Genomic DNA, 13020 nt, shown 5'->3' with positions numbered 1-13020 from the left:
AATGCCAGGGACATGCACTGAAAGGTGAGGGGAGCAATTTACAATGGATGTCATTTAAATGGCTAATTTGGAAGCATATAACAAATGTTTTAGTAGTGGTCATTACTTTAAATTTGAAACAGTAAAGACTCAGGAAGTGTACATTCAGAATGGTTTATTTTAACTAATTTAAAATGTTTTAAAATTGAAAAAAGTCTTACCGTAACCCTGGAAAGGTCATTGCTAACAATGAGCAAGAATATCCAAGATAACTATTGCAGTGAATCATAGGTAAGATGTAGTCATCTCTCTCAGGAAACTGGTGCCCAAATCATTTATTGATTGTAGTGATAACTGCCACTTTCAAGATGTTTTCCAAAGAGTGCATTTTTTTAGTTCAAACCTCTTGGGTAAGGGACCATGGACTCTGGGGTGGCTCCAGTAAGCCATTAAGTATTTTACCACAAGGTCCACATGCAATATCAATTTTTCATTCTACAGTAAACTTCCAATAATCCGGCACCTTTAGGACCCAGGGGGTGCCGGACTATCAGAAGGGGGGGTTGTGTGGGGTGGGGGGATGCTACCCCAGACCCTCTCATAGCCCTCTCTTCTGCCCCAGGAGTCCCCGATTCAGCCGCTGCTGGTCAGTTTCAGCAGCGGCTGAATCGGAGGCGCCTGCAGCAGAGCAGCTGGGGTGGTCCGGTAGCACCGACCCTTGGCGCAGCGAGACCAACCCGTCAGCACCCCAGCTGCTCTTGGGGCACCTGGGGCAGAGCAGCTGTGGTGCTGACGGGTTGGTCCCGCAGCACCACTCCTAGGCACTACTGGACCAACCCAGCAGCACCCCAAGTGCTCTGCCCCAGGTGTCTCCAAGTCAGCCGCTGCGGATACTGATCAGCGGCTGACTCCAGAAAGCCAGAGGCAGAGCTGCTGTGCTCCGGGCTTTCTGGAGTCAGCCCTGGTCAGTTTTAGCAGCGGCTGAATCGGGACGCCTGGGACAGAGCAGCTGGGGTGCTGCTGGGTTGGTCTGGTAGCGCCAAACCTCGGCACTTTGGATCTTATCCACAAAATCACACTGGGCCAATCCTTTAGAATCTAAGGCTGTGTGTACACTGCACACACATTCTTGCACAAGTAAATTTACAGTCTAGCATCGGAAAACGGCTTCTGGAAGAGTTATTCCTCTCCCCACGAGGAATAAGCCCTCTTGCGCAAGAGGGTAGTGTAGACAGGCAACAAACTTCTTGCGCAAGAAACCCCTATGGCTAAAATGGCCATCAGAGCTTTCTTGCACAGTCACTATTTCACACTGCCATAGATGCTCTTGCACAAAAGCACATGCCAGTGTAGACACACCCTTGTGGAAGACTTTTTGCATAAGAAGCTGCCATTGTAGACGTAGCCTAAAGGTTTATTAATAAAAGAAAGAAAAGCATGAGAGTAAGGTTAAGGAGAATATATTACATTCACCGAATCACCCAGTTCTCGATGCAGGGTGTTAGCCTAGATGTTATAAACTGCTGTCTTAAAAGTCTCAGGTGTACATCCGATGTCAGGATGGGCCCATGATTCTTCCCGTCTCGCTGTTCTTTGCAAGGCTGCATCTGGAATCAGGAGCAAAATTGAAGGCCAGATTGAGATTACCATATGTTATTTATATACTTCTCCTGGCATCTTCCTGGCCAGAGCAGGTCACATGGCCCTGTGATCTATCCCTGTGTCCTATGTGAGCAGTCATCAGATACTGGCTGGTTTGCAGGCATCCAGATTTCCAAATGCATTCCTCAGGTGTGTATCGGGCTCTCAGAGAGCTTTGTCCCTGGGGCCTTGCTAATTAGCGTAGTTACTGGCTGAACATTCTTTGCCCATTGCTCTGTCTCAGACACAGAATCTTCCAGCATCTACACAGAGTACATATAACTCCACATACAGATAGCATACAAGTACATGAGTAACATACATAAAATCAGTAGAACATAAGGTTTTATTTGACATCTCACATGGCCCCCTTTGTACATACCTTGAGGCAAACACCTGTTATGCTTAAACAAAGCACATGAGATCTTTTATTGAGAATACAACAGTCGCATATGCTTTTCAGTCACTCACACAAATGCCATATACACATTCCCTCCAGACGATGTTATAGTTACTAATCCAGAGTCTTGATCAATCTAGTGGTCAGCCAGATCAATCACAGAGGGAGAGCTGGGCTATGTTGGTCGTGATCCGATGCTCTCCTGGTGTTGGTGACAAGATGGACCCAAAGTTCCATAGCAGAGCACCTTGCTTTTATAATCCTTTTCTCTGTTGAAGTTTATGGATTTCACTGTGCCAGTTTGTGTCCGGTGGGTTATCTTTTTGATGTTAATCATTGCCAAAACATCTCCAAAAAGCTCATCCTGTAATCAATTGTCTTTTGGGGGTGCTCGCTCCACTTTCGAGTCATCAATCTGATCAATCTTTGTATGCACTGATGGTTCCTCTGATACCAACAAGTCTGACTTCACCCACACCTCGCCCCTCCTTTCTTGGCCATCTGGCCCTGAGGATAACCTTCGCACCTCTATCTCAACACATACATAACACTTTCACACAAACAATCTTTACAAGGACCTTCAAAGAAAAGCATAAATAACAGCATCTCATACTGGGCAAAGCAAAAGACATTATAAATCAAACAAGACTCCATCCTTCAGCATTCCTCTAATCTCATTAACAGACACAACAACAAAAACTCTGTGTGATCCCTTAAAATCCAATAACGTGACAAGGCCAGAACCCTGCTGTTGGCTTAATAACATCACTTCTGTGAGAAGAGGTAGCTGTCAGCAGAAGAAGCTCCCCTGCCAAATAAGTGTTGTCTACAGTTGTGTCTTAGATCATTAGAACTACATTGCCCAGGCAGTATAGATGATTCATACCTCTCAGTGATGTTGTTATAATGAATTAATTTTGTAGTGTAGAGAGCAGGGATCAGTTTTCAATGGGGCAGAGAGGAATCCCCAAATTCTATTATAATTTGCAAATCAGGCTTGTAGTTAGGAATTTACCTCTTCTCTGCAACAGGCATCTATTGTACATTCTTCTGCCCTACAAGATATACTTAAGGCTAGATAGTCTGCATCCTTTTACAGATCTTGTGTCAGGCAAGTGCTAAATAAAAAACACTTAACTAGTCCATTCCCTTCCTACAATTTTTTTTTGGCTCCTTGTTTCCTTAAGTGCTTCACCTGAGCCTCACTTCTTTTATCATATGCCTTTTAATGATTTTTTTCTTCTCTATTTCCAGGTATAAAGCAGAATGAAAAATTAAATTAAGGGGGGAAATCATAGGATAGAACCAAAAAAGAGCAACAGCCAAAGGGCCTTATCCTGAAGCTATGATTGACAGAGCCTTGTGTTGTTTTTTTTCCTGGGTAGGTGAAACCATGAAAGGCCTCATATTTCTTGCTCAATGGTGGGGAATAACTACAAGTGGAATTACATATGAGTAAATGAAGGTGGGATATTTGTAACTGGTGTTCTTCAAGATGAACATGCATATTATAGATCTTACCTTCTTCAATCAGGGTCTGTTAACTCACTTGCATGTCCCCTCCTACCTCTTCCTTTAGCATCTCTGAACGTAGTACTAGTAAGGCACAGAATGGGTGTGAAAATATAAACATTACCCAGGTTAGTATCTGATAGGATTTGTTTGTCTTCTTGGAAACTAGTCAACTTCTGTTTCTTAACAGCCTAGCAGGCTCCAGCAGGGCATCAAAAATTTGTAAGGACATCCTACTCTTGAAGGAATCCTAAGAATGTCAAACTCTGGATGGGAAGTCTCCATGGTTACTTGAAGGTAAATTCAATATGGATGCTGAGTGGCCCATCAGGTCATGGAACTGTAGTGTTTCAGAAGGGAAAGAGGCAGACACCACTCTCACAGGCTCATCTGGTGATAAATCAGGACTGTAAGTCTGAGTCAGCTCTTTTTGAACAAGACTATACAATCACCTCATCTTCCTTTTATGTAGAGAATCAGGTGCTACTGCCTGAGACATGGATGGGTCCAGTGGAACTGGATCTAAGGATTTATCTCAGTTGCCAGATCCACTATAGATGAAACTTCCTGACCTCTCCATCTACAAGGCGTACCCTATAGCAGTGCCCATTGAACCACCACTCCCCAGCAGCTTGATTTCAGAACAAACCTACAGGAGAAGGAGCAAAAGGAGGCATGAACTAGGAGCAATGGAGTTGCTTCTTTATCCTCCTCTAAACATGGATCCAGCCTAGGATCTGTACTGGACCACACAGATGAGAGCAACTGTTGTGGAGTGTGGAGAGAAACAAGAGAGAAAGCTCTAATGGAGATATTGGAGGAGGAAGTCTAGATAGATCAGAGGAGAGGCTAATAATCCACTCTCTTCCTTTTTTCGGGTGAAAACAAACATCAACCCCTTCCACAATCTTACTCCGATTGGAAGAATGCTCAGAAGCCAAACGAACATCTGCCATTAAAGACTCCGCATCAGATCTGAAGATGGAACCAGAACCAAAGCAGAGGTTGCGGCTGAAGTGAAGGATAGTGCAGGATGCAATGAAATGCCACTGGTTCTCAATGTTGAAGCCAAAACTGGCTTGGGTTTTGGAGTTGATCTGGAGAGGCCATGACAGAGTTGGATGGATCCAACAAATCTGACATGTGAGATCTGGTGTTCTAACAACCTAACTGTGAAAAAGAGCTTGGTGTAACTTGCCAATAGAAAATGTTCTCTTGCCAATAGAAAATGATCCAACAAAATTAAAAATCCCTTACCCTGTCACATCCGACAGTGACAGTCTTACTCCCTTGCTGCCTGTTTTAGAACCAACATAGCTGGAGCAAACATGGCTCCAATTTCTATGGCAGTTGATTGGCCTTTTTCTACCAACACTGCCATCAAAAACCTGACTGCTTGAGCCCCAGGATTCGAAACATGACGCAAGAAAGTTCCAGTTGCCTGAAACCTTTGAAGTGCTTTGACTTGCTGGAAGAAGTCACAGGAGCCAAGCCTACTGGCATCAGGCCTTGGATCAGATGAGTGCCTGGAGCTTCACGTTCCTCTTTAAGGAGAAGCACTTGCAATCTTTACTGCCTCTCTTGAGCAGATTTGGGCATGAAAATCCAGTAGATGGAACATGCAGGAGAATGATCCTTGCCTAAGCAGTTCAGGTATCTAATATGATCATCCTATGCCAGGAAGACGACCAGTCATGAAGCACATCTCCTGAATCCCAGCTCTTCCAGTTCCACCGTAATCTGGAACTGAGCTACCAGCGAACACCACTCTCTACTTACCAGTAAAGCATAAACTGCAGCTATCAAGAGAGTAAGAATGAAGAAAAGCTGGCATCTGAATGAACCAGAGCTGTTAATTGTATTTTGTCACAGCAGTTGAGAGTAATTGAAGTAGTAGAGGGTACTGGGACCCACACACAACCTCACTCTCAATATGGTTAGGGATGTTGAGGGGAACTGCAGGTGGGGGCACGAGTATTCTAATGGTAGAAACTAGTTGGAGAAAGTTCTTCTGTGAGGCACTAATAGGATGTGTAAGACTCATATGTGAGAATATGCAGATCCACTTGAAGAACTTTCCCACTTACCCTCATTTTTTATATGGAGAAAGATGTTTAGAGGTTGAGGGTAGAAGTTCCCAAAACGCACAAGTAATTTAAGATATTAAATTCTATGGTCAAAAGTGTGTTAAGCTCCAAAGACCCTGGTCCATTAACACACAATTGTTTTGATGGGGGATAATAAAATGGTCCAAATCCTAGTATAGATATAGTTTTAAAGTAAAGAAGTGCCTTTTATTGGTATAGCTTATTCCTGTACTGGAATAACAAATAAATTATAAAGATGTTTATTTGTATTGCTGTAGGCTCCTAGTCAGCCATGAATGGGTTGTAATGTTTTAGCTATACCAGTATAGTTACAGCATTATACTGTGGAAAGTCTTGTTATACTGACTTTCACTGGGATTTACACCCTTAAACGTTAGTCAATTTTGAAGACTTGAGTTTCAGGTGCCTTTGAAATGTTATTTGTGACTACACATTCTTTTAAACATTAGATAGTTGAAGGAAACTTGAAGGTTGACATGTAGGAATTGCATTATGCATTGCCCACGCTTGGATTTTAACATGCATTTAAAAAAATTCTTGAAGTCAAGGCCTAAATTGGGTGTCTGAGGACAGTTTTAATCCTGGTTTCAGCTTGGTCTGTGAGTGGGGGCTTCATGGCCTATAGTGCATCTCAGCCAGGTCACTTAATTTGATAATTTTAAATAGTGGTGACATGAAACATTGCTGCCTCTATCTTTCATCATAATTGACCTTTGTATGGTACTTTGAAGAGCTAAAGCATTAGAAATTTCAGTAGAATTTTCAGGTGCAACACACAGCACCAAGGAAGAGTGACACTGTAGATAAGGTTTTTTTTGTTCCTGTAGTATCAAGGTAGAATGTACTGCATAAAATAGAGATGGAGCACAAAATAAGGGAATTACTGCACCCCATGCAAGTGTATTCCTCCTCTTTCTTCCCCCACAGTTACCCTGAGCTTCCACCACACTCTCCCATCAGAAAAGTTTAAAGAACATTTATGTGAGACTTTTTTTTATTCTAAAGCACCAGGTCAGGTAGACACATACATTGAAAAATGGATTATTTCTAGTTAGGGTAATGCAAGTTTGAGTAACCAGCCCCCCATCTTTCCAGCACAGAATTACTAAAAATTAGCTTATTCTTCACTTTAATCCTTGTTTGTGTAACCTCAAGAAAAATTTTCTTCTACAGCTATTTAAGATGGTCTCATACTTAATGTATTCCTAATCACTTGCCTCATCTCCATGCCTAGCTGACTCACTTTTGCACCTTTCTGGATTCCTGCTGGCTTCCAGTTTTTCAAAACAAGTCAGGACTTGAAAGCAGGGAAAAGGTCTTATTATGCAGGCAGGCTAGGGAGAGAGGTGCTAGAATACTACTTGGTCCTGTTGTTTTGGTCTCCCCCATCATTGGCTATAAGGGATATAACCTCAGAAGAATTTCTTATGGGTAGAAAGAGCAGCTTCACTACCACTTGCTCTGTCCAAGCATACACCATTAGCCATTCCATTCCCATCCTAAGAATATCTAACATGCTGTTATAGCTATTAGAAGAATACTTGTTGTGACCTGTACAATTTGACAAAGCTGTAAAACCAGAGAGCAACAGGCTTAAACTCAGACTTTGGAGGGGTCCCTGATCATGTTGCTTTAATTTGGATTGTACAGTTGTTAAAGAAGCTTTACAAACTTACTGAGGTAGGATTCACAGGATGTACTATATATTTGAGGGTATGTCTACACTTGCACCCTATTTTGAAATAAGGATGCAAATTTAGGCATTCAAAATAGTCAATGAAGCCGGGATTAAATATCCCCTGCATAATTGCATCCAGGCGCTATTTCAAAATAAAAACGCCCCGTGTATCCGTATTATTTCGAGAGAAAACCCTTCTCTCAAAATAACTGTTATTGCTCATACAATGAGGTTTACCAGTTATTTTGAGAGAAGGGTTTTTTTCTCGAAATAACACGGTTACACAGGGCGTTTTATTTTGAAATAGCGCGATTTCAAAATAGCACCCGGACGCAATTATGCTAATGAAGTGGGGGATATTTAAATCCTGGATTTACTATTTCGAATGCCTACATTTGCATCTCTATTTCAAAATAAGTTGCAAGTGTAGACATACCCTGAGAGATTTCAGAGAGGTAGCAGTTTTAGTTTGCTTCAGCAAAAACAAGGAGTCTGGTGGCACTTTAATATCCAAATAAATGTGCTAGTCTTTAGAGCATAAGCTTTCATGAGCTACATCTCACTTCCTCTCTTCAGCATCTGAGAAAGTGAGTTATAGCTCACAAAAGCTTATGCTCCAATGCCCCAATAAACCTGTTAAAGTGCCACTGGACTAGTTATATTTGAGAGTTTGTCCATCTGTTTGTTCAAGAACCCCTCCTAAACTGTAAGGCTACTTCTACATTGGCAAGATTTTGCGCAAATACTTTTAATGCAAGAGTTTTTGCGTTAAAGTATTTGCGCAAGAGAGTGTCTACACTGGCATGTGCCTTTGCGCAAGAGATGTGCTTTTGCGCAAAAGCATCCGTGCCAGTGTAGACGCTCACTTGCGCAAGAAAGCTCCGATGGCCATTTTAGCCATCGGGCTTTCTTGCGCAAGAAATTCATGTTGCCTGTCTACACTGGTCTCTTGCGCAAGAACAGTTATGCAAGAGGGCTTTTTCCTGAGCGGGAGCATCATAGTTCTTGCACAAGAAGCACTGATTTCATACATTAGAATGTCAGTGTTCTTGCACAAGAACTCCCGCCAGTGTAGACAGACAGCATGTTTTTATGTAAAATCATGCCAGTGTAGACACAGCCTAAGAGCTAGGACCACCAAATTCGGTATGAAGCTTCCTTTTATCATAACTTAAAGCAAGAAAAGTGTTTGGTTGTGCCAGGAAAATGGGATGGTGTGCCTGGAATGGGATTAGTTCTCAAACTGAAAAGGGAAGGATCTACTATGTAATGGCCACATGGGGGCAGCAGGGGATATGGGATGGAAAGCAAGGACAATTGTACAGTATAATGACCATGGGAGGGGCCTGCAATGGGCCAGAGATGGGGGACTGGGGCACCTATAACCCTATTGAGGCAGCAGAGGGGCAGGGATGAAGAAAGAGACAGCTATCTATGATATATTTGAAAGCGTTTGTTTGCACAACTCCCCTGGATGTGCCTGCTGCAGCAGTCAGAGGTGCTTTTCTCAGTTGGTCCCAAGCTGCTGCAGTGAGAGATCACTGGGGTAATCCTCTCTTCCCCACGGGGAGCCTGCATTCTGACCCCATCTCCCACCTCAGAACAATGATTTAAGTGAAGGAAAAAACGGAGTTAGATTTATCTAGTGTTGCTTAGGACCTCTCTCGTAATACAATAAGATTGAAATATTCTCCCATAGTAATGATTAGTATCATTAAAGCTAAGCATAGTGAGAGACACTACAATAGCTCAGTCTATGCAAGGATACCTTTCAAAAATAATTTTAAAACAGATTACTTATCAATTTGGAAAGAAAACTTTCATTTTAAAATAACCACCTCAAACCAGAAAACTAATTTGATATGGTTTGAGAAACAGTGAGAGATAGGCTCCCACGCTGAAGTTCATAGTATCAACCACCTCCAAGTGAAAGAATCACTATTTAAAAAGTGAGAATTGTAATTAATTAGCCTTTATTTCCATAATCATTAATCACAGGATGCAATTTAATTTTACCAAGAAAAAAAATCCAACTGATTACAAAAATTATTCACAAAATACCAGCAGGATTCTTTTTATAAAGACCAAGCAAGCAATTACTGCATTTCTAATACAAACAATTATGATCAATTTTTAAAAAATGTTTCTACAAAAAAACCCCACGTTTTTTTCACCCACCCTAATAATTTGCTGATAAGGATAAACCGTTTGAACCAATCCAGTCTAAAATGATCACATCAGGTGAAGGATGCAGAAGGGTTTGTAAGACAAAAAGCCTTTTTATCAAGTATATAAAATATTAGTCTAGAAAAATAAGTATGGATTGTATACAATTATTGTCCTTGGAGACTGAAAATGACAAAGCACCACCATTCAAAAGGCACAGGAAATACTGAAATACAGATTAAGGTATATTCCTTACAGGAGTTTTTCTCCTCTTAATCTTAAAGCTGAACTAGGTACAGAAGAACTGCTGCTAAAGTAAAATGCAAGGTTGTCTATCCACACTTAGTTGCTCGCCAAAGATTGATGGATAGGGGGCTGGAAGCAGCGTACATGTTCCACTGGTGTACCTTCTCCATCACCAGACTTCAAATACTTGTCCAAGATAGTAATTATCTCATTGTTCAAGATCTGGAATTTGCGAATTCTCTCCACCATTTTCTTCAAAGGCTGCAATGTAAAAAATGTATATTCAGAAAAAGCTTTGAGATAAAAATCAGGACCAACTGTTGATAAAAGCATTGACCCCTGTTGGACGACAGGATACTGGACTAGATGGACCCCGTGGTATGACCTAATATGGCCACTGTGGGTAACAGAAAGAGAAAACGGTGCCAAGTCTCCTAAATCTGCTCCAAGAGTGGTGTGTAGTCTTGGTAAACTATGAGGCTGTGTCTAGACTGGCAAGTTTTTCCGGAAAATCAGCCGCTTTTCCGGAAAAACTTGCCAGCTGTCTACACTGGCCGCTTGAATTTCCGGAAAAGCACTGACAATCTCATGTAAGATTGTCAGTGCTTTTCCGGAAATACTATGCTGCTCCCATTCGGGCAAAAGTCTTTTTCCGAAAGACTTTTGTGCAAAAGGGCCAGTGTAGACAGCAGAGATTTGTTTTCCGCAAAAAAGCCCCGATCGCAAAAATGGCGATCGGGGCTTTTTGCAGAAAACTGTGTCTAGATTGGCCACGGACGCTTTTCCGCAAAAAGTGCTTTTGCGGAAAAGCATCCTGCCAATCTAGACGCGCTTTTCTGAAAATGCTTTTAACGGAAAAGTTTTCCGTTAATAGCATTTTCGGAAAATCATGCCAGTGTAGACGTAGCCTGAATATTCCCCAACCAGTGTTAGATGCAAATATCCACATAAAAATTTGTTTTAAAATTCTACTCTGTGTACAATTCCAGAAATAGGCCTTGAACTTGGGAATTACAACCTCAGTTGGACTAGCCCTGTTTTAAGGCTACATATATGCATCTAGATCACATCAGATGTTTCATTAAATGAAAGAAAACACATGCCACATTGAAAGGTAAAGCTTTGCTCAGTTAAAATCCCAGCTAACATAGGGTGCTACTAACAACTTGCTCTACTGCATAATCTTGAGCTTTGAAAAGTAAATTAGATTAATTCTGAACACTCCACTTACCACATTCTTGATGACTTCATCTTTGCCATCATGCTTTTGTACTTTCAGTAAATGGTAGCAGAAATCCAACACATCAAAGCGACGTTGCTGTCCCAAAAGGACAATAATCATACAGCCAGCCCAGTGCAGCCCATCTCCAAAGCACTGTCTGTAACAGAATACAAAGTCCAAGAAAATGATATATTTCGCTTAAAACTTCCAAAAACAAGTTAGCATGACATCTCTTAAAAAACAAAAAAACCCCACAGGAATTTAAAATCCCGCAGGCTAGGGTTTAAAACACTGTCTTTTAGGATCATTTTCCTCTAAATTAATATGTAGTAACTGCAAACACTAGAAAAGATGAAACTCTTCATCCAGTTTTAAAGTCTTCCAAAAATATATGCTCCCCATTACTCTGCAGCAGTGCTACTGTTATACTAACCCATAGTACAGACAATGCTACACAACCATATTTATTGGTCCTTGTGGACTAAGGGAAGCAATGTCGCAAGACTTCCACTTAACTAGCCAGTGACAGGCAAATTATAGCTCAGAATCTTTCCTACCGAAAACTATCAAACAAAATGCTAAAAACTGAAGAACTGAAGATTGCAGGACACTAACTTTTGAATGTTTATTCATGCTGCTAACCTACAGAAAATAAGTATCTGTTAAAACTACTTGTAAAAGTTATTTTACTTAAATCCAGCATGGATAGCAATACTCATCACTGGTGTTGAGGTGTGTGTGGTAGGACCTCTTCTTTATGAAAGCTTTTATTATGTACCAAAGTATTTAAAATAGATAGCAATTGTTTCTTTTAAAAATAATCTATGTTCCTGTGCTAAAAGGCTCTCAGTGCAAGCATCACTTTCCCTCTTTCCTATGCTTGCCTCACTGAGCTCTCTCAAAAACATGAACACCACCATTATATTTGCATCTCCATTTCTAACTAGGAAATACAATAAAGTACTGTTGCAATAAGTGCATAATTGGCAGCCTACGATACATACTCCACAGTAAACTCATGTGTTCCCACAGGAATGCAGTACACAAACTGCATTGCACTCCAGAGACGGTGAAATTCCACACATTCATCCACATGCATCACACCATTGCTGGGAAGGGGGCCACGCCAGATTGGGTCATCCAGGAAGGTCCGAATCCTGGTCAAGATGACTTCAAACATGGATAAGCCACAGCAGAGGCGTTCCTTGGTCAGCAAATCTCCTTCCCTTGCTATTGCAATTTGCTAAGATGGAGAGGAGGAAATAAAAAGTGAATGAAACATTTCAGATTAGCTATGGGGGAGACGTGGTTTCTCTTTGAAAGCTTTATACTAGTGCAGTATGCTGATCTATGGGAGTATGCTGATCAAAAACACAGCAAATAAAAACTCATTAGCTTGCCTATGCCAGCCAACTTGGGCTTGGGTTGCAGGACAGTCTTATAGCAGTGTGGACTTCTGGGCTCAGACTGGATCCCAAGTTTGGGACTCTCCCTCCCAGATACAACAGCAAAACAGTCCCTCAGCCCAAGCCCTGTGAGCAAGAGTCCACTGGCATGGGCCAGCCACAGCTTTTAATTTGCTGTGTAGACATACCCCAAGAGTACTGTAGAACAGTTTACCTGAATGTCCCAGTTTCAGTTCTGCACTTCACTTTGGAGCAAATTCATTTGAGTGCAGGCCGAATTGGCTGTTTAAACAAAAGTAGTACTCATAGCCGGGTCACTAGATTTGACTTCTCTATTTTTGAATCAATGCTTTTAAGATCTGAATACTTTCATTAATTCTCCTGGGGTTAAGTGAAAGACGGAAGCAGAAAACACCAACATTGAAATATCTGGGGGGTTTTCCCACCCACTCAATGGAAGAAAAGCTTTTCAAGGCTTGTTGAGTGCAAAAGGTCAGCTGCTGCTGTACCACACCAAAGTGTGCAGGTTTTGGGGGGCTGGGTGTGGGGGGCTTTTAACTGAAATTAATCAAAAGACAATGGTTTGTCTGCCTCCTTCCCTCACTTATTGCTGACTCCTTGACCTGCTGCTATCAGAAGCTGATGTGCTTCAAAGTGAGCAT

The 13020-nt window shown here is 41.6% G+C and overlaps 1 protein-coding gene across 3 annotated transcripts in view; it reads right to left on the bottom strand.

The window, feature by feature from the left end:
- Positions 1-9274: 9274 nt before the first annotated feature.
- The window catches only part of CYFIP1 (cytoplasmic FMR1 interacting protein 1), a 122272-nt gene continuing 118526 nt past the window's right edge, over positions 9275-13020 (bottom strand). For all 3 annotated transcript variants that reach the window (XM_075916231.2, XM_075916234.2, XM_075916221.2), the window contains exons 29-31: positions 11957-12195; positions 10962-11109; positions 9275-9991 (exon numbers count right to left, since the gene is read on the bottom strand). In XM_075916231.2, coding sequence (XP_075772346.1) covers positions 9827-9991; positions 10962-11109; positions 11957-12195 — 552 coding nt within the window. In that variant the 3' untranslated portion in view covers positions 9275-9826. The remainder of the gene's footprint in view (positions 9992-10961; positions 11110-11956; positions 12196-13020) is intronic.

This window comes from Pelodiscus sinensis, chromosome 1, assembly GCF_052426305.1.
Source record: "Pelodiscus sinensis isolate ZL-2025 chromosome 1, ASM5242630v1, whole genome shotgun sequence".
Classification (NCBI taxonomy): Eukaryota; Metazoa; Chordata; order Testudines; family Trionychidae; genus Pelodiscus; species Pelodiscus sinensis.
Note: the sequence above shows the minus strand (reverse complement) of the source record. Positions and strands in the feature narration are given on the sequence as shown.